General features: G+C 39.0%; 1 protein-coding gene across 3 annotated transcripts in view; it reads left to right on the top strand.

Moving 5' to 3' along the window:
• Positions 1-1,988: 1,988 nt before the first annotated feature.
• The window catches only part of CTDP1 (CTD phosphatase subunit 1), a 171,883-nt gene continuing 151,700 nt past the window's right edge, over positions 1,989-22,171 (top strand). Inside the window, exons 1-4 of one of the 3 annotated variants that reach the window (XM_024205115.1) lie at positions 1,989-2,023; positions 12,722-12,805; positions 16,505-16,598; positions 18,441-18,569. In XM_024205115.1, coding sequence (XP_024060883.1) covers positions 12,765-12,805; positions 16,505-16,598; positions 18,441-18,569 — 264 coding nt within the window. In that variant the 5' untranslated portion in view covers positions 1,989-2,023; positions 12,722-12,764. Of the gene's footprint in view, positions 2,024-2,056; positions 2,605-3,332; positions 3,598-12,721; positions 12,806-16,504; positions 16,599-18,440; positions 18,570-22,171 lie in introns of those variants that run through there. The other 2 variants (XM_024205113.1, XM_024205114.1) reach the window with 2 other exon arrangements.

The raw sequence follows: 22,171 nt of genomic DNA, 5'->3' as shown, positions 1-22,171 counted from the left end.
GAGAACCAGTGTTGACAGGGCGAATTCAATCAGTTTGGATGTGGTCCACTCTCAATAATTGATGAGGAGGTGTCAATACCAAGAGAGGACTCCTGCATAATGCCTGCATCTGTAATTTTCACTCCATGCATCTGAAGAAGTGGGTTTTTTACCCACGAAAGCTTATGCCCAAATAAATCTGTTAGTCTTTAAGGTGCCACCGGACTCCTCGTTGTTTTTGTGGATACAGACTAACACGGCTACCCCTCTGATACTTGATACATATCATTGGACTAGTGAATTAATCCATCCAATACAATATCCTACAGTCAAGGGAAACCTGATATGGGGTGACGAGAAAGGCAATATCCTCCAAACAGTGATAACTGGAATACACTGAATTCACTACCTAACACACACATGGACATCAGTGGAACCACTAGAATATGCCACCTAACAATGTGAAAAGACAAGCAAAATCAACACCAATGGCAAGTCAAAAACATCAGCCTTTCCTGGCACATGAAGAGACATCAAATCCCATACTTTGTATTGAGTGAATGGTAAATGTTTGACCTTCCCAAACTACATAAACTGTTGTTGCATAAATTCAGTCAGGTCTGTTCTGGTATTTGTTGTGTTATGAAGTTTTCTTACAGAACCACAGTGCGTTGCTGAGGTATGCTGTCCTAAACAAACATGTTAAAGCGGATGTTATGTGAGACAGCTTTCCACCCCCAAGAACGAGCTGCATCTAGAACTTCCAAGGGCCTGAGCTGTGCAACATCTTGTATAACAGGATGTAGAAGAAGGACAAGGTGGGTGACATGAGGTACTGTATATTATTGGACTCACTTCTATCAGTAAAAGAGACAAGCTTTTGAGCTACACTGAGCTCATGTGTAAGCTCAAGAGCTTATCTTTTCACCTACAGAAGTTGGTCCAATAAACAATATTTCCTCACCCAGATTGGCTCTAAGATGTATAATAGTCAGGACCAGGGAGCTCATAGTGTCAGAAGCTAAGGCAGCAGTGAGGTCTGTGCTGCAGCCCTGGTTGTATGTATGAAATAAACGTGTTACTGAAAAACTTCAGGGATTTCTGTGCCTTGCGGACAGAACCAGAACCACTTTGAAATCACAGAACAGCTCTGGGTAGTGACTTCACTCTCATTTATTGCGGAGAAAGATCTAAGTTAAAATCACATTGAAGAATTATCTTTGAAAAACAGCAGCTGTGCCCAAGGCCCCCAGGCTTGTCTACACTTAAAATGCTACAGCACCAGAGCTGTAGCGCTGCTAGACACTACCTCCAGAGCTACCCTGGGGATAATCCACCTTCCCCAGAGCTGGGCGCCAGGTCAATGGGAGAATTCTTCTGTCAACCAAGTGCTGTCTACACGGGGCCTTAGGTCAGTTTAACAACCCTGCTTTGGGGTGGGTTTTTTTTCATCTGACAGGTGCATCAGAACTGTCCCTAATTTCCTAATGTAGACCAAGCCACAGGCTTTAAGCTCTGGTGGGCAGCACAGATCAGCAGGGAGGTGATGAGGTCGCTGGGCACCTGCAATAAACGGGACGCTCGTTCATCCCTGCGAGCCCCTTAGCTTCCCGCTATGCCACACCGCGGCCACGCGGGGCTGCACGATGCTGAGGCGCTGCTCTCCCCTGCAGACTACAGAGCCCAGCATGCAGCACGCCTTCCCCACCCACCTTCCCTTGCGTGCCGTGGCTGAGACTCACCCCAGCAAGTTAGTGCGGGGACGCGCGCGCGGGGCAAATGGGAGCAATGCATTTCGGGAGTGGTAGTTCCTGAGGTGCTGGGAAGGTGAATATGGAGCTTTGCCTGCCGGGAAGCGTAGTTCTTGTGTGCCGTGTTGCATGCCGGGATTCAGGCGGGTTCGTGTGTGTGTGTAGACCGCCTATTGAGTTCCGGGAGGTGAGCACGCGCTCGCTGTTGATTGTGAGGTCAGCACGTGGTGCCGGAAGTGTGGGCCGGAGGGGCGTGGTTGTCACTTTCCTTCCCCGGAGCGGGAAGAGTCAATGTGCGTGAGTCTTTCCCTCGCTGGCTCCGGGAAGCGAGTTCCGCGTTACTGTCCCTTTAAGTCTGGACGGGCGCGTGCGTAGAGTGCCCTGCGCGTGCGTATCGGGGCCGTGACCTCGCGCCCAGTCGGCGCCGCTCGTGACTGTTTGGATTTTTTTAAGGGGGGGGGAGAATAACAGCTCAGCGTTCGAGCCCATTATTGAGTCAGTGGCGGGAGCGTTGCCATAGCGACCTTCTCCTTGGCGGCCTGGGGCCGGGACAAGCCGCCGCCGGAGCCATGGAGGAGACGGAAGGAGCAGGGGCCGCCGAGGGCCCCGGGGCGGCGGTGACCGAGATCCGGGTGCCGGGCCCGCGAGCGCTGCGGTTGCTGGAGTGGAAGGTGTCAGCGGGAGCGGCGGTGAAGATCGGGTCGCTGCTGGCGCTGTGCGCGCCCCTCCCACCGCCCGGCCGCGCCGCCACCCCCCCGGCCCAGGGCCCCGGCGCCCGGCCCCCGCGAGCGGCCGCCGAGCGCCGAGTGAAGGCGGAGCGGCCCGGTGTGGTGCGCGAGCTCTGCGCGCGGCCCGGACAGGTCATCGCGCCCGGGTAAGGGGGCGACTGGGAGCGCGGTCGCCCTGGCTGCGTCACGGGCCGAGGGAGGCGGGCGGGATGTGGGGATGCCGCCGCCTTGGGCTCGCGGAGACGGTGCCGGCCTCAGCATCGCTCCGGCCCGACTGAGTCTGCCGTGAACGTCCCCTGCCGGGCCGCAGCCCCGGGGCTCGGGCAGCGCTTCAGCGAGAGGGGGCCTTGGATGTGGCGGGCTGGGTTGGGAGAGTCGCAGGGTCCCTCGAAACCATGCGTGTCTCCGCCTCCCCCCGTCTCCGGTTTGTTTTAACTTCGTGGCTGCCGCTGGCTGAGCGTCCTCGCGGCGGTGCGGCCCCACAGCTCTCCCAAGCGACTAGCTGAGGCGCATATCCGCTGTCGCAGGGGTGGGAGTTGCTCAGCTGAAGTTATGGTTTCGGACCAGTTCAGCTTCAGAGAACTTCGTTTTCCGTTTCCTCTGCTGAGTGTCCGCTGTGTGCTTTGAGCTGCTCTTCCTGACGATAAAACAACCCAACCATCACCAGTTACACTGAGCTTCTTCCATCTGCTACTGGTCATATTCCCTCGCTTACTGGACTGGGGCTACTAGCTTCCTCCCAGCCCCGAATTATAAAACGTCCCCACCTAACTGACATGAACGATTCATCTGTAGTTCACATCAGTGTAAAAGTTGAAGCAACTTTCAAACACCCAGAAAATTTTAATTTAAATTGACAGCATAAATTTTACTTGACAAAGTTATATATCCAGGAAGACAGAGCTCAGCGTGTCTGCTGCTATACCACTGAAATGTGGACACTTACAGCAATAGAAGGGATTTTTTGGTCACTGTAGTAAATGCACCTCTTGGAGAGATGGGAGCTTGGTCTAGGGAAGAATTCTTCCCAGCAGCAAACTTTCACAGGCCTGAGTGATGTAGCTAGGTCATCCTAAATTTTAGGAGTGCACTATGCTAGTCCTTGATGCTGCTAACATCTATGTTAAGGAGAAGGCAAGGTGAGCTACAGAAATAGCTTTCATAACATTGATGTTTTCCTCTCTCTTTGCCTCAAATTCCTTATCTGTAATATGGGACAATAATATTGCTATGCTTCACAGGGTTATTGTGTGGATAAACTATTTCATATTTGTGACCTGCTCAGATCCTATGAGTGTTACAGAAAAAGCCTATGATGATGAGTGTGACAGAAAAAGCCTATAAAGAATTATACTGATGATATATGTCTAGCAGAGAAAGGGATAACATGGTCCAAGGGCTGGAGGTTGAAGACAGATAAATACACCCTCTGCATATGCTCTAGAACTCTACTGAAATAAATATTGTACATGGATTATCATTTAGTGTTAATACAGTAGTGCTTTTAACACAGATCTGTGCAAATAGGTGTTTTTAATGTATTTTTGAAGCAATAGTTTCGTGTTTGTTTTGTATGTCGCAGGAGCGAAGATCAAATAGTGAAGGAATTTTTCTGTTTAAGGTGGAAGTTTAATCTGGAGATCAATTTTGCAGTAATAGAAGAACTCTTGTTTACTACAACATAGTTGCCATAAACACTAAAATATTTGTATACCAACCCTATGTATTAAAACATTTTATGACCAACTCTCAACATTGAAAGATATTAAATGACAAATATTTCCCATTGTTTAACAGTGTTCATATAGAAGTCAAATCAATAGAAGATTAACTTGTTAAAAATGTTAGTTTCTTTGCATTCCCAGCTGTGAATAGCATGTTTCAGCTCTCTGGGTTAAATTGGGCTAATGGCTTGCTACCCTATACTTCAAACAGGTCTTTCTCAACAGGAAACCATTGAAACCTTCTACTTCCTTTGTTTTACGATGGCAAGTTATTTTCTTTTATTGCAGTTCTTTTGATATTTAGGTGGATGCAACCAGGCCTAAACTTCCTGTATTGAAAATCAGTGGCATATACAGAACATCTGCGTAACTTTACTTTGGGTCTTTTCTAAGATCCAAGAAACTAGTATCAAAGCATATATAAACAAAATTACTTTTATTAGTCAGTAATAGAAATAATATATATAAAAGACCATTGAGTTCTCGTTCCCATTCAGAGCAGTTTCTCTTAGTCATTTTTATTCTTGTGATAAAATTGAGCAGGGGGGAGGGCATAGAACTACAGGTTTCTACAAGTGCTGCCTTAGTATTAGGCAAAGTATATTTTAAAAACATTATATGTTTTGTCAATACTAATCTGGAACAAGGGTATGCCAGAAGGCTCTGCTAAAGTTATCCAAGGGCTTTGTGGTGGGAAGGATACAGAGCATATGAGGACTAAAACTATGAAACAATAAATTGGTATTTAGATGGTGTGGGAGAGAGACAGTTATGTACCTTAACCAAAAACAAGGACATCTTTATCATACTGCGTCAATGCAAGGCTTATATTTGTCTTTCTCATTTCTAAGTCATAGTTAAATTAACATACGTAGGCTTATGTGACTTGAGACAACATAATTTTCAGACCGCTTGCACATACTAAAAACTAGTGGAGTGTGGATTTATGTTAGGCTTAGTTTCCAGTAAGTATAAACATTTGATGTTGGTGCACAAATTGTGTGCTGGATTCAGTAAATGCTTATCCTCTTGATTGGAATTAGCAGATGTTTGCATTACACCCTTCAGAAAAGAAATACACTGGTTGTTATTGACTCAATGTTCTAGTTGCCATATAAACTGTGCTTGGTGTTGTAATACTGGTTTGGGGCAAATTGTCATCTTCTGGAGTTTTGAATATTGAGCTAGTACATTTGTTTGTAGGTCACTGTTAACTTAGTATTTTATGAATAACTGTAAGAGAAAATTGACAACCTGTAACAGAGAAAGAGGATGGTCCAGTGATTATGGCTCTAGTCTGGGACTTGGGAGAAACAGATTGTTTCCTATTCTGTCACGGACTGTAAAATGTGATAATAGTATTTCCCTACCTCACAGGAGTTTTGTAAGGATAAATAGATTATGAATCATTCAGATACTATAGTTACAGGGGGGCCATATTAGTACCTATATAGAAAAATTACATGTGTACACACCAGGGATCAGCAACCTTTCAGAAATGGTGTGCCGAGTCTTCATTTATTCACTCGAACTTAAGGTTTTGCGTGCCAGTAATACATTTTAATGTTTTTAGAAGGTCTCTTTCTATAAGTCTATACTATATAACTAAACTATTGTTGTATGTAAAGTAAATAAGGTTTTTAAAATGGTTAAGAAGCTTCATTTAAAATTAAATTAAAATGCAGAGCCCCCCGGACCGGTGGCCAGGATCCGGGTAGTGTGAGTGCCACTGAAAATCAGCTCACGTACCGTCTTTGGTACACGTGCCATAGGTTGCCTACCCTTGGTATACACCGATCTCTTGGGATGTTGGAAGGGATTTGCTGGCCTTTTAGTTGGGTCAGATGTTGCTTTCAGCTTCGTTTGTTAAAAACCCAAGATGTACAGAAATGTTTCTATACATTGTTTCTGAAAATACTGGTGAAAACAGTTTATAAAATTTGTATTTAAAACCACTGTATGGAAATGTTGTTTACAACCCAAACACTTTACCATTGAGCTAGTTCATGACAACTTAACAGAAGAGTCAATTTAACTTTTACCATCCAGGTTGAGAGAACTACAAAGAGTAAACAGTATAAACCGATTTTAGATTTTTTTTTTAGAATTATTTCCATTTTAATAATTTACATTTCCCTTTAGGCATGGTTAATAACAAAACAAGTAAGGAATCTTTACTGTGAGTGTCCCTTTAAGGAAAGTACATTAGGGGTCTTGAGAGGTTGGCAATTTCCCTGTTTAACACTGAGCTATGATTAAAATGTCACATGGAGATGAGGGTGCACCTGTAAGTAAAAAGAATCTACCAGAGAGATCAAGGAACTTAGGACTGTAAGTGGCAGGGGTGGCAGTTGTTAACATCAAAGAATTCTCACCAACTTCCATTGGCATGAAGAAAATGCCAAAAAGTTGCTGGCCTGCGCTCTGTGTATTTTTAGGGTATATATTTGCTGCTTCTTTTTTTTTAAGTGGCAATGTACTTTTTAATACCAGCTGTGTCCACTGAGGTTAGTGTTAAAGGGTATGTCAGGGCATTGTACTGGAATAGTGTTTTATGTAAAGTTACATAAACAAAGCAAACTTTATAATGTGAAGCTGTTATTCCATCTCTGGGTCCTGATACCTACACAGATCACTTGAGTTCACTTTCATTATTCATGTTGGCAAAACCCCTTAATGGAATTACTACCTCATAATTCCAAGATGTTTGCCTGCTTTATCTTAATATCTGGCTGTATTTATTATGTGATACGTTTTATAGTGCATCTTAGTCGTAGCATTCTCTGTTGCTGAAATGTTTTTAGGATTCCAGTGAAAAAGACATTTAAGAGGCGACTGATTTTTGATCAAAGGGGAAAAAAATGTCTTGCTAAAAATCTTACAATGTAAGGTGTTGATGTTTTGGATTTTTATTTCATGTATAATTTGACTTTAAGAAAACTGAAGGGAGAGCAGGAATTGGGGGAGGGGGAAGACCTGACTCCAATTAGCCTCAGGACTTAGTCTGCTAGCTACAGGGGAAAAAAATATCTTTGCCTTCACTCCCTCAGAGATACACATTCTACATTTTAAAGGAATAACATGTCTGTGTACTGTTGTGTACTATAGCTTATTTTAACATGATCAGATTTTAATAACATATTAATAAATGTATCTTATAGGTAGCTACAGCTAGTCACACAGAAATATTTTCCTACTATATTGTTTAGTACATTTCACTTGCATGTGTCAAATATTTGGCCAGCTATAGCGCTGATTGAATACTGCAAAAAAGTATATGAATTAATATATCTATCAGTGAAGAAGTTGGTCAAATAACATTTGACCACCACGACGTACTACATCTCTCCTACTTCCTTTCCTCCTTTGGCTTTTCTCTACTTTTTTCTTCTAATAATAGATCACAATGTATATCTTCCTGGGTTTTTTCTAATGTCTCCTATCTTCCTTCTCTCCTCCCTTGTTGTGCACTCTCAATTTTTCTACAGGGTTTCCTTTATCTTTTCTCCTGTATTTTCTTTCCTTCTCTCCCCCAATTTATATATACGCATTTCACATCTCTTTCAATGCATCTCATCAATTTAGTCTTCTCCACCATTGCATAAGGCTTGGACACTTTTTTGTCAGGCATTTGTTAGAGGTCTAAACCTAGCAGCCATAAATAGATATGAAAGATGGTGAAGACAGTCTAAGGGGTAATGCCTAGAGTGAGAAACCAACCCCCAATTGTGACTGGAATTGGAGCAGTTGCTGGGATTCTTTGCAGGATGCTGTAAGTGGAGTGTCTTCATATTCTACCCCTTTCCCCCATCCTTCTGTTGTTGTTTTTGTTTTGTTTTACCCTCTATAGTGAATAGATCCATTCTGTGCCGCTGCTGCTGCTTATAACTTTGCTAAGTAGTCCCAGGGTGAAATTGGCAGCAGCTTAACTGGCAAGAATCAAGTCAATGAGATTCTGGATAGTACCAGTGAAGCCTAGTCAGTTTTCACTCTGGTGCAGCTTGGCAAAGCAATGTGCAGGGGCATTGGAGAGTTGTCTGTCTGCAGATATAGGAGAACAGCACTGCTTACTTGAATATTTGGAAAGTTATTTTTGCAACCATAAAGGCTATAAATGCAGAATTTAAGTTTGCAGAAACTGCTGGGACCTATCCATGAAAGCTTCTTACTTGCCCTGGATGAGTGGATTGTCTTGAGGGCCAGTGTGACTTTTTCTTTTTGGTGGTGTTTAGGAATATACACTTCGATGTAAAAAGCTGACCATGGTTCATGACATATTGCACAAGTTTGTAGAGAATGTCCTTAAATTTTTAATGTTTCCATCTCTTCTTTGATTTCCCGATGGGGAAACTATGATGTTCCTTCCCTTTTAGGGGTTGTTATTGTCTGCAGTGTTTTTGTTTTCATGATAGTCTACTGAGACTGACTTGGCATAAAAGTAAAGCTGGCAGTGAATCCGTTCACAAAGCTTGAAAATCACATATAGCTGGAGCGTTACACATCAATTGGGAAGGCTGGAAATTGTCAACAAAAACAAAAGTTAAATAGACTGAAATTAGAAGTAGGATGGTGTTTTTTACATCTCCATTCCTAACTCAAAAAGAAATGAAAATTTAGCATTGTTAGGGATGGTAAGGTGGTCTGTTCAGTCTTTACTTTGCACCCATTTTATAATGTATAAAAGCCATGTCTGAAGACTCCTGGAGTGCCGTAAGAAGTGGTCGAAAATCAAGGAGCTGGTTCAGGTCAAATTTTGGTGTAAGGCAAGGGAGCATAGCATTACTGCCACTTTTCATCAGGTTCTTAAACTAGCCATTAGCATTCTTCGATGAGTTGGAGGATGTGATGTCAGATGATCTAGAGTTAAGATCCTTAGCTTATGCAGATGACGTTGTACAACTGGCAGATGCATTTGAATAAATGATAATATTCTTTGCCATCTTGGAAAACTGGTAGACTTGGGACTTAAAATAAATCCCAAGAAGATGAAGTGGTTGAATCTTGAAAAAGGGACAATAGCTAGTGTTGCACTGCAGCAGCGGTGAAGCTATAGACCAAGTAGAATCTTATGTGTACCTAGGAAGTTTTATCCAGCCTTGATGGAACCATCAACACAAATTTAAAAGCATATGTGCCTTAGCCCCAAGTGCTGTACAGAAACTAATAAAATTCTGGACTGATAAAAGCACTGTTTGGTACCAGAGTGAAAATGTATCAAACCAGTGTAACAACAGTATTACTCTGTGGTCTGGAAGCTGCTGCATTAAAGGAAACAGACATTGGAAGGCTGGAGCTGAGAGTTGTCTAGAAAATGGCAGGTGTAAAGTGGAATAATTTTTAAACCAAATGAAGTTAGGAGAGCAGAATGTGAAATTAGGGTACGGGATTGGTTTAATCGAGACTCTTATGATGGTAGAAACACTGTAGACAACAAATAGAAGAATGCAAACACAACCAAGGTCCGTTTGACATAGAGCCTGACCATCAACTAAATGGCAAGATGTATGCAGTGACATGACCAGGCTGGGCATAATGGAGAACAAGCCATGGACAGGAATGAATGGTGATGCTGTACTGTGTCTGCAAGGATGCTCTTGAATGAAAAGAAGACTCTAAGATCACTGAACCATTTTGCTGAACCTTTTTAAAAAAAACAAAACCAACACTGTTGGACAGAGATGAGACTGTAGGAAAGACTGAGAAATTTGACAGCAAAGAAATGCAGTTCTTTCCAACACAGCATGCCTGATTTTTCTGTGTGTTACCATTTGTTCTATATAGAATTTATTAATTTTTCAGTGATTAATTTACATACTAAACCTACTGTAATTTTGAGATGTTCAGTTTTGTGAACGTCTTGATTGTTTTATGAACTCCTCAATCTCCAAATAGTTCATAGGCATTCTGCTGTGTTAAAGTTCAGCACTACACTAAAGCAGGCTATTCTAGTTGGCTTCCCTACTCATTTATTTTCTCACACTTACATACTTGAGTCTTGAAATCTGCAGCTTTAGTACATGATTGCTTATAAAAAGTTGCAATCCCGTTTGTTTTAAAAAATTGGGTGGGTGCATACCCTTAATTAATGTTGTCTAATTGTATTGGCTGTCTTTTTGTGACATTCAGTAGTCCGTTTTTAAACAGAAATTTCACCCAGTTGATGATAGTCATGCTTGGGGAACTTGCATTGTCCAGGATTCTCAAATGCGTTTTCCTGCTTTTGGGTGCTGTCTTGTGTCCCTCCAGAATATGTGTTGGAGATGATGGTTTATGGAAGAATTGGATTAACAAGGGGATTTCAAACATGCATCATGTTTTTGTTGTTTTTAACTACTCAAATATCAGAAATTAATTTCCTGTTGTGCATATATAATATTTAGTGGTGTTTGTATTGTATGTGACAACTTTAACATCTCTTAACATGTGGATTGAAAATTCTGGTTCTGTTCAAAGAATCTAGTGATGTAGCTTTAAGGGAGGGAAACGGGGAAAGACAAATCGATACTAATGCATTTAACTGTGATTTATTTTTATTTTTTTATAACATGGCATATTCAATTCAAATTCTATATGCTCTGGGCCTCAAAATGTCTATTCCCCTACAGAGTTTTTAGAAATTGAACTTGGTAACTTAGGTACATGGAGCTGCTGAACCCTCTAACATGCCATCAGTAGAGTCAGGTTTTTCATCTCAGCCATATGAACTTACTGATTACAAATATTACCTGGGTTGTTGAGCTTTGAGTGTTCCTGCTGCACATCCCCAGAGTATGCAATTTTTTTTGGCCGTCCTGTTCTTAGTATATGGTTCCAAGAACAAATGAGAGGGGAGAAAACAGGAGCCATTTTCATGCATCAGTGGGATGAAACACTTAGCAACCAGTCGAAATAGAATGTCAAGCCAGGGGAAGGAATGGAAGTGCAGAAATTAGGCGCAGGGGAGAGAGGAGAGGGTAACAAGGAAACTTGTACAAGGAAAAGGATGAAGCTACCAACTGGTAGAAGAGTACAGACAAGGGGGCGAGAAAGGAACAAATAGGAGGATAAATGGTATTAAGAGGAAAAGTAGCCAATAAGATTATCTTACTAAAAGGACAAAACTTATTCCCTCAAAAAAAAAAAAGCTAAAAATACATATATTTTCCACATAAATTATTGCCAGATAGATGTTAATGGATTGGTTCCCAGGACGAGGAGAGATGGGCTATACTATCAATAATCCTAGAGAAAGGGAAGTGGTCCATGAGACAGTCTTTCTCTAAGTATATGGTCTTCATTGTGAAAATGTTTGACAACCTTGACTTGACTGATCCAGCTTTTCCAAAAGGGGGGGGGAAAGTCTCAGTATTAGCATACTGGAATCTGCAATATTAGCCTCAATTCTGTTAACACCATGGTCTCCTTCCCTGTCACTGTGAAACATGTGACTCTGCTGGAAGTAAGCATCTGTAGGTGTCTTTTTAAAAACTAATTCCTTGTTGGAATTGTACAGCCCATATCAGAGCCAAAATATGTACTGGGAAAAGCACAGGGTTAAAAGTGCTGCCATATTATTTTTTCAGCTAGTTAATTTCTTTTTGTATTAAGTCCTAAAATGTTCAGGATATACATTAGGGTCCCACTGTCATGAGCTGGTATATGGACTTAGTTATATTTTGTCTGACTTTTTAAATCCTTAATAGGTACAGGGCTTTCTACTCTCTGATTTAGCTCCCCAGAGACTGTTGATGAAATCCAAAAGTCTCTTGTATTTCAGCTCAAACCATTATATTTTAAAACTGTTTTGAAGCTTGAGAGTTGGATTTGAATAATGAAGTGCTTTAGTCCCATCACGGTTGAGTCTGCCTGCTGTGTATGCAGGCTTCCTATGTTGTAGACAGGGTTTGGTCTCAGAGGTGGACTAAGGTCTCTCCATTTCAAGTTTTACATTTGTGCTTTTTGACCTGTTGCCTAAGAAGCTAAAAGATGCTGTGTATATTTCATTTTAACTTAGGCACATTGTGTGATTAGCGTATCAGAGACCTTAGGCACTAGTGTCATAAAGGAAAATAGTCACATAAAAAGATTGGACCAGTAGATGTTCCTAACCCCCAAACAAGAAAGTAATGAACCAAAGATTAAATCCAAACTTAATCAGTACCCCTTCCTCTCATGATTAGTGGGATATAGTGTGTAAGTAGCAAGTTGTATCTAACTGTAATTTGAGAAGAACTATTTGCCCAGACTTTTGTTTGGTTAATATACTGCATCTGTAATCTCTGCCCCTGATATAAACTGACACCATTATATATTTGGGAGTTTTTAAAAAAAGTTTAATTGAATTATTCAATCAGTAATACTTAACTGGCCTCTTCTTAAACCTTTGAGCCAAACTACACATCTCTTATTGAATGGGCCATTCAAAGCAATTTTTAATCATAATTGAAACGTATACTTCAAACTTGATTTGGTTTTTGGATATTGATGAATTGCTATTAATTTAAATGTTTAGTAAATGCTGATTTATTAAAGAATTCAAGGTTTTTTGTTTTGTTTTCAGAGGCATTTTGGTGAGACTGGAAGGATGTAGCCATCCTGTTGTTATGAAAGGTTTGTGCGCAGAATGTGGCCAGGACTTGACTCAGTAAGTATTATTTAGGCTTTTTTCTACTGACACATGTCGTTGATCTTAGATTCTCTTCTCTCCCTGTCCCTTCTAAAGTGGTGGACCTCAGCTGCTACTAGCAGCTATGAATGAAGGGTATAAGAATAACTTGGAAACTGAAAGTATTGTACCGGCTATTGATGGAGAAATCCATGTAATTGCACTCAATATTTCATAAGCGAAAAGTTGACACCCTGGGACAGGAAGAGAAACCAGTACACACAAACCTTTCTAGATATCACTGTACTGATAGAGTAGAGATCAGCAAGTTCATGCCAATATTTCAGCAAGCTGAGTTTACTACAGTATTTAAAGCACTATATAAACATGATTTCATCCTGAATTGATATTTGTACTACTTGAGGAGCACGTCTGTCAGTGTAGAGCAACTTCTTAAATTAATAACTTCTTTCTTCCCTTTAGGTTCACATGTAACTAGTCACAAAACCCAAATAAGTAAATAGTGTATATGTAGTTCAGCTGTAACTTTTAAAAGACTATATGACTGCAAAGGTTGTTAATTAACTTAGGGATTGTTTAGATAGTCTAGTTAATGCCTGACAAGCTGAGGTGTAAATCTATGCAGCACACTAGAATCCTGCACATTAACTGGCTGTGTGGCACCTGCTACCGTGCACTGAAAATTCACTAGTGCGTGGCATAGAAGCAATTCTGTTCTTGCTGCGTTTCATGGCTAAGGTTTTGGCACAGGTATTTTTATTAAGAGTCACAGACAGAATGTGGGCAATAAACAATAAAATCACAGAAATGTACACAGGGCTGGCATTAGGGGGTAGCAAGCAGGGCAATTGCCTGGAGCTCCATGCCACAGGGGGCCCCATGAAGCTAAGTTACAGGTGGCAGGGCTTGGGCTCTTCCTCCCTCTCCCCCCCCCGAGAGGTGGGAGCTGAATTGGTGGAATTTTGAGGACGTCACAGAGGTCTCACACAATCACTGAATCTGTGATCTCCGTGACTGACTCGTAGCCTTACTCATGATTAATGCAGTCGTTAAAGTGCCTTTTTATAGAAGGGTATTAATGCAGTGTGTTAATTACCGTATCAAAAGATATTGCTTAATAATAGTTTCATTTGAAAGGAACTCCTTTAAGGTATACTGTACACAACAGAATCGTTAATCTAATAACCCACAATAATGAGGGTATAAATAAAACTAGATGAGCCAGCATAAATGGCTAGAATACTGAAGTATGAATTTCTGTTCTGTGTAACGAATTTGACACTGCAGAGATCTAGTTAGTGTTCTGTATTTCAAAAAGATGTGAATAAAGGGGAGCTTGTTCTTTGTCTAGTGCAGAAATTCATTTGCTTCCTTGATAGTTCACACTAACAGCTGGTTATCTTCTGGTTGTTGACTACAGATATTTACAATAAGTGGTCCTATGTAAGAAATGATACAATCCTGAGTGAAGTTGTGGAGACATTAAATCTGATAACTTGGTGCAGTTGTTGCTCAGAAGTGTGTGTCTTCATGATCCCACACACTGGAATGTTTAGTCCAGGTAGTAGTAGTAGTATAATTTTAATGAATTAAAGCAGGTAAATTTTAATCTTGTAAAACAAATGCCTATTTTCTTTTAACAAATTAGTTATCTAATAAAAATAATAACACATACAGCTGTATTGTAATGCTAAGCAAGCCTTAAATCTGTACCTGATTCTGGTGCTAGAATGAGATTGCCTCCCTAATCCTAATTATAGCATCACCTCTACTATAATTTTCCTTAGCTCCTTGTATAATAATTTTAATATTTTCCAGATTAACCCAGTCGTATTATATAGTGAATGTCACCTATGTTCCCAGTAAAGTACTGAACCGCTTTGATACATTATCAGTTTACTTTGTTCAAAATGCTTTCTGGGTTTGGTTGAACTTGGGAGTGATAAATGACCGTACTGCAGGGAAAACTTTGTATTACGCTTGTCGGAATTACACTAGACGCAACTTTAAAGATTCACCACTCTTCCTGATTTGAAAAATGGGTGCCCAGCCAGCACGAAGCCATACCTTGTTAAGTGTCTCAATCAATGATATGTGTCTCCTTGTTAAATTCATATTCATGTGCAATAAATAACCTAAAATTAGTTTTAATGTATTTTTAGAAAAGAGACTAGATATCTGTATGAATAAACTATTGGAGGCACACTGGAATATGAACCAAAGAGATGAGGAAGGAGAGACAGAGTGAAATGCATTTTATAGATTGGGTGAAGGGAATAGATAATGAACTTGCATTTAATTTTCGGAAATCCATAGTATTTTCAAATACTACTTGACTCAATGAAACGCGTCAAGCAGTTTTTTTTCAGACTATTGTTCCCATTATGTAACTTTGCATAATTCTTTCATAACGTACCAACTAGTAGAATATTGGGTGGTGCTGCATGTCATGATGCAATGGGATTATATGAGCTGTATGGAGAAGCTTGCACAGACCCTGTAGACCTTAAGCTTGGCTGTGTCTGCTGTAGTTCTAAAGACCCCTTGCTTACATCAGTTTAGCCTATAAAAAATGAGGGGGAAAGTAATTATTTTCTCTTGTTTTGTGAATCATCCCTTAAATTGGGATCTAGTCTTAAAAGGTCTGCTTCCTGTGTATGTACAGGTTTGTTTTTGTTAGACAGATTTCCTCCCCACCCTTTTTCTTTCCTTTTTATATTCTTAACAGAAGACTAGATGCTCATGGGAGAGTGAACTTAATTCTGGTTCCAGTTGCAGTACCAGATTCTGTCCTCAGTAATATCTGTGAAACATGATTGAAAACACAGGACAGGGTGAAATTTGGTCTGATGAATCTTTATTGGGGGTAGTGAGGCATGAACCAGAAATATAGGAACTTGGCATAGAGATCTCAGGATGAGGTTGCCAGGCTGGCAGTTGCTTGTAAACTAACCCATTTTATGTAGAAGTTAAGATACCAACATGCTACCTTGTGGTGTCACTCCTTGGTGAGTTTTCAGAGAAGAATTGCACATTGTAATCTGTCCTGTAGAAGGTACCTGTAGAGAGAAGCAAGGCATGTAGAGTAGTTCTTTACATTCTTTGTATAAAGAATCAGAGTATGCAGCCATGTTGCTATTGGTATGTAATAGCATTGCCCATATTCTCAAGTATGTGCATACAAGTCATTGTGGGCTTCAGGGAGTGAGTCATTTTTAAGTAAGTTCAAACAGCTATTTTGGAGAAGAGAAATTTAATCTCATACCTTTGATTAACAGTAGGTTAATCATTCAAATTTAAATAAACTGTTTTATTGATGTCCTTTTAAATCTGTATTCAGTAGTTCTAAAATGTGTATATTAGAGCGAATGCAACAGATGTAAAACTTAATAAAAGATAACTTAATCCTGATGTTCATCTTTATATTCTATATATTAGTCTTCTTAAGAGTTCCAGTAACAAAAGTTACAGCAAATAATTATACTTGCATGATACTATAAGCAAGCATCATCCATTTTGTTCAGTAATTGGTGCTGTAATGATCCTCTGAAAAAGGGTGTACCATACTGTATCAATATATTAAAGGGAATCATGATTTTTGACAGTGGCTGATTTGACATTGCAGTTTTTAATAATTAACCGCTTTCATTGATGGAAATTTGTTAGCACTAAAATATACTTGACTGAAACTTTTGATTTTCTTCCCTGTTTGATTAGGCTACAAAGCAAGAATGGAAAACAGAATGTGCCATTATCCACAGCAACTGTATCTATGGTTCATAGTGTTCCAGAACTGATGGTTAGCTCTGAGGCAAGTTGAGTCGCACTACTTTTATTCCACAGTTTGAGATTTCATTTAACGGGGATTCCTCAAAGAGGTGTGCCCATTTAATATAAAATATTGCATTGGCTTCACTTTGAGAAGGAAGCTGAGATTTCAGTAAGTATAACTAAGATCTGCAAGTCTGCACTATAGACATGTATTGAGTAATTAGTTTTTTCTAATAGTGTTAGCATGTACTGATATAGATTATAGAACTACATTAGCAATCACATCTGATTCTGCAGTATTTTAATGTTGCTTACTGCAAGGCTATGATGCCCTTGTGGTGGTAACTTTGACATCTTCTGCTTTCCATGAGGTGTTTCTGCCTTTTCAGAAACAATCAATTGGTGAAAGTCTTATTTTCACCACTTGTAATAACTTCCAAAGGCTGAAATATCTCTGAAACCCAGTTTCTCCACATTTCAAGGGAAAGGCAAGAGAAATGATCCGTTGTCTTCAGTAACGTTTTAGTATCTGTGACATAAACTTTATATTTGAAAAGCTTGTGAGGCCTAAATATTGCAATAAAACTTCTGAGCAGTGAAGATGTTAAAATAAACAGGAATGTTCCTGTCTCACTGGCCTTTTTGGGGAAAAGGAGTTGATTATTTTAAATATAATTTTAAAAACCCTCCTATTTCCCTGTTTTTTCACCAGCTTTCTTTCCTTTTTTTCTTTTATACTAACTCTCTTATTATTCTTTCTATCCTCTTCTCCTCTACTTTATTCTCTTTTTCCTCCTCTTATCTCTTTCCATTTTAGAAGTTTATAAACAAATAAAAAGATGCCAATTTTGGTCAAGCTCTTCAAAGGCACAAAGGGTGGTTACAACCCAACTCCCATTTGTGCCTTTTAAAAACTCAAAGTTAACTTACGTAAATTACTTGCATACTTAACTGGCTGGTGCCCAGCATTCCAGTAAACTTCCTGATCTAAATAAGGAGATATAATTAAACACAAACTGGTCTTCTACTTATAACAACTTGTAAGTATGTTAAAACTTGTATAGGGAGAAACAAATGGATCTCTTTAGTTCAAAAAAATGTGGTCAAATACGGCTTTTCATAATGTTAAATTTGTTTACTAGCCATTGATTTTAAATCTCTTCTTGGAGCTTAAAATTATTTGTAAAATCTCCCATTTGTTCCATTTGACAAACATCAGTTATTTCCTCTAGCACTTCTCTCTTTTGGAGCACAAGCTAAATATGATTTTATGTTTCTTCTTTTTGTCATTTGCAACTTGTATATTTTCATCTGTTAAACCCTACTGCCAAAACTCTGTTGGTGTAACTTCTCTCTGCCTGGGGTGTCAATGATAGAAGAATTCACTGGGGTTAATTTATTTTTAACTTGGATACTTCATTCCATAGACACAGGACACACCGAAGGGAGTGTTATTAGAAGGGATTTTCAGTTTTTGGATGCACAATTTGAGGCACCTGATTTTTTTTTTTTTTTTTTAATATGCTCAGCTCTTTCTGAAAATCAGGCTCTGCTAAGGTATCTCAAGTTGTCCACCAAAACTAGTAGTTGCTGCTTTTGAAAATCTTGGCCTTCAATGATTTTTGGTGCCTTGATATGTGGTGTAGATTGGTTGCTTTTAATACAAGAGCAACAGTGTTTGACAGGTTTTTATACATAAATTATGTGGTTCCTTTTACTGAAAAATGGCTGGAAAGCTAGCGAAAGTAAAGTGGGTGAGCAGCAAAATCTCTTCAGAAGTTACTGAGCATTTGGTCTTCTGATGAGTCATAAATTTGATTTTATTTTAAATTTCATTGAATTGTCTCAGATTATGCTTAGTCTGTAAATCTCTTTATTATAGCAAGCTGAACAACTAGGACGGGAAGACCAGCAGCGACTACACCGAAATCGAAAGCTGGTGCTGATGGTAGATTTGGACCAGACGTTAATCCATACGACAGAACAGCACTGCCAACAGATGTCTAATAAAGTAAATATTTTTTACTATTATGTTCTTGCGATTACTGTGGCTTGAGAAGTTTTCTGTTCAGTTCTAATGAAGTGACGGTTCTGTAAGAATGCACATTGTACATTAAAGTGTAGGAGAAAAGCTAGTCAAGGAATGAAAAAACATGAGGGACACAAGATTATAAAGCATATTTAAAAATAATTTCAACTTAAATGAAGGTGTTTCATTAACTAATGAAAATTTTTTTGAAAGTAACTAATTTACTTTCCATCATTTATATAATTCTGTGCTTTCTGTTTTAGTCAGCTTGGTCAACAAAGCTAAACTAGTCACTTTTAATTCTTGGTTTTCATGCTAATACAGTGTTGACTTTTCAGGTTACAGCACTAGAAAGAAATAGCTGAATAATGTGTCTTTAATTAAAAATAAAATGAAGATTTCTGTTCAGATTAGGTTAACTTTGTCCCATCTCATACTGTGTTTAACTAAACCTACCATATATCTTTGGTCTAAGCTTCTAGGTTCTTAATTAGTAGGGCATCTTCAGCTTGAAAACGAAGAAGATAAGTTAAAAGTACCTTGCATGCTACATGTCCACCTGTGTGTGTCTGCCAGTCTGTGGGTTTTGCAATCACATTTCATGTTTTTCTGTCTCTTTTTGCTGCGTGAAAGATTGTCTCACACATGGGAAAATGACTATATACAAAGTAAACTAACTCAAAATAGACTTTTTTTCCCCCTCATCTCTTATAGTTCCAGTGTTACTTCTAACTAGTAGGTCAAACATTCTGATGCAGTTAATTTACCAAAAAAAAATCCTCTCTGCTGCCCCTTAGCACTTTTCCTTTTCCCTGACCCCCCCACTTAGAAACAGTGCACAGGATGCTCCTAAGGGAGTGTTGTTAGAAGTGATTTTCAGGATAACACCAGGTGAACTCCCAACTCTGTCTTCATCCTCGCTTGCAAAAAAGTATTAATGTGCTCTTTCAGGTAAGTGTCAAGTTGTTTCCTTTCAGAGAAGTTGGTAAGCACCTGCACAGATGAAAATTGACAGTTTGTTTTCATGTTTCCTTGCTGGAAACTTTAAAACAAATAGAGTAACTTAAATTCACACTTCCACTGGGTGGATTTGGTTTAAATCACTAGTCAGGAAGACTCAATTTAATCATGGATTTCTACATAAAAGTGCATTCTTGTTGGTTGTTATAACCTTAATACATATTCTTCACAGCTCAGAGATAGATGTAGGTTTCATTTTTAGAAGGTACACACGATACATTTTCAAAGTGATTTATTTTGAAAACTTTTCAGACTACTTTTATAGCTATATCAGAAAATGAATGGTTGTTTGGTTATTTCATTTAACAAAGGTAATTTGAAGCAGATATTTATGAAATCATAGTTCACCTCTCAATCTCCAATTCAACAGGTTAATCATTACTATTTGGACGATTTTCTTGCCATGCTGTATTAGGAGGAGAACATCACCAAGCAGACATTTAAATTGTTCTTTTAACTAAAACAACAACATTGAGTATTTTGTAGTATTTTCTTCAACAGAAAACATATAATATTTTAACAAAACAAGCACATGAATTTTTGAATTTAGTTAAACATTTAAGGTTTTTAAAACCAGGTTTGTTTTTGTTAAAATTGTTTAACTAAAATAGTTAAACGGAATATTTAAAAATAAAAAAAATTAAATCGACTACGTCAGCCAGGTCAACATGAGAAACTTAAAATATTGGCTTCTGCAGCTAACTCAGTCGTCCTCACCGTCATTTTCCTGTTTGTTTATAATCTGGAAAAAAAACAACAAGCTTTCCTGTTTTTCAGGTCACAAACGATTTCTCAATTTGAAATGAATTAGTCCAAAGGAAGAAAATATTCTTTCTACACCGGCAGAAGAAGCTACTGCTGTTAAGTGAGATTATCACTTCAACAGTCTCTGAATCCAAGTGCTTAAGTGACTTCCACCAGTTCACTGGTGTGACTTTCTTTAAAACATCATCAGCAAACATATATTTCTTGAATGGTTCACCCTTAACTCTGAAGTTTATTATTATAATTGACATTATGGAGGGATGATTGCTGGATGTCCATATCATAGCCAACTCCTCTTCTTCAGCAGTTAAGGTTTGACCCTGGTACCGAGTATTGAGAATATTTGCAAGAAAATGAGCTGGAGATAGTGCTTGTCCCATTCATTTTTTTAATGCTTGTAATTTAACTCTGTCATTGCATATTTCTTTTTTTTAAATCTCACTTAGTTCCTTCCAAATTTCAACAGCGTCAGCAATAAAACAGCTATTTCCCTGCATTTTGTTCAAAGCTACAGAAATAGGCTTTAGGGTACTTTGCATGTGTTCAACATTTCTCTTAAACCCAATGTTGAGAACTTTGGCTGTGACACGATTTTGTTCACAAACTGTCATCCGATTAGGCCAGTTCTTGATATAGTGCTCAAAACAGTCCACTACTGAGTTCCATTGCACATCTTGTGAGAGAGTTAGCTTGGTTCCTCCCACTTTTTTCAGAGCAGCTGCTGCAAAGTGGTTGTTATGGAAATATTTTGTAATTTCAACAACATTAGCCTTTATTTCTGAAACACTGAAGTCTTTGGCTAGAAGATGCATTAAAATGAGCTCTGCAACTGTATGTTATTAGCTTGGGACTCTCTTCTAAATAATTTCTTCTCATCTTGGATACATTTGCAGCATTGTCTGTGACCAAGCTACGTACTAGACATTTGAATAATTTTTTTTCAGTTTGTTATAGCTTTTACTGCTACTTCTTGTAAATATTCTGCTGTGTGTGCATTTCCTGATTTATCAATTGTTTCTGTAAGGAAGACATTCCCTTCTGTTGTCGCACAAGCAATACAACAGGATCATTGTGGACATTGACTCAGGTTAACAATTTTACCCTCTAGACCTTTTGCACACTGCTCAATTTCTTTTTCATACACTTTATCCAGCAATTTGCCTGCGACATCTGCTCTGTCATGTGGACTGTATCCTGGTCTTAATGACTGAACCATGTTAATGAAGTGTGGGTTCTCAGTCATACGGAAAGGAGAGTTTGTTACATGAAAAAAATTGCCGGTTTGTTTATCAATTACCTCTTTTTGTAATCTGCTGGTTCTTATCACAAACTTCTCGGTTTGTTTCTGGATTATTGAGATTTTTTTTTTTCTTTTTGCTACAAGTGATATACTGTGGCTATGTGACATATATGATGTGACTGAAACACTATCATTGGCAGATAACTCTGAAACTATAGAAAATGATGGTGATCTTGAAGGTGGATAGTCTTCAGAATCCTGTATGTTGAGGATGGATTCTCCTAAACAAAATAAATCAATGCAGTTATTTAATTATTATTACCATACTGCTCATTTAGTATTACTCATTGCATTCACTGTCACTCAGTACTACTTTAAAGGTGAAATTGTAAAAGGAAGATCTGCCTATTTCAACTATTTATTTTGATCACAACTGCATCTAAAATGATAGTACCATAGAGTAACAACTATGTTTTTTTTGCTCAAACATGAGAATTCAAGAATAGTCCAGAAGGAAGACAGGCAGTCCTTAAGAAAGAAGTATGAAATAAAAAAATTT

This window comes from Terrapene carolina, unplaced genomic scaffold (assembly GCF_002925995.2).
Source record: "Terrapene carolina triunguis isolate 2854851 unplaced genomic scaffold, T_m_triunguis-2.0 Scaffold58, whole genome shotgun sequence".
NCBI classification, from domain to species: domain Eukaryota; kingdom Metazoa; phylum Chordata; order Testudines; family Emydidae; genus Terrapene; species Terrapene triunguis.
The sequence above is the reverse complement of the archived record's forward strand: the minus strand, read 5'-3'. Positions and strand labels throughout refer to the sequence as shown.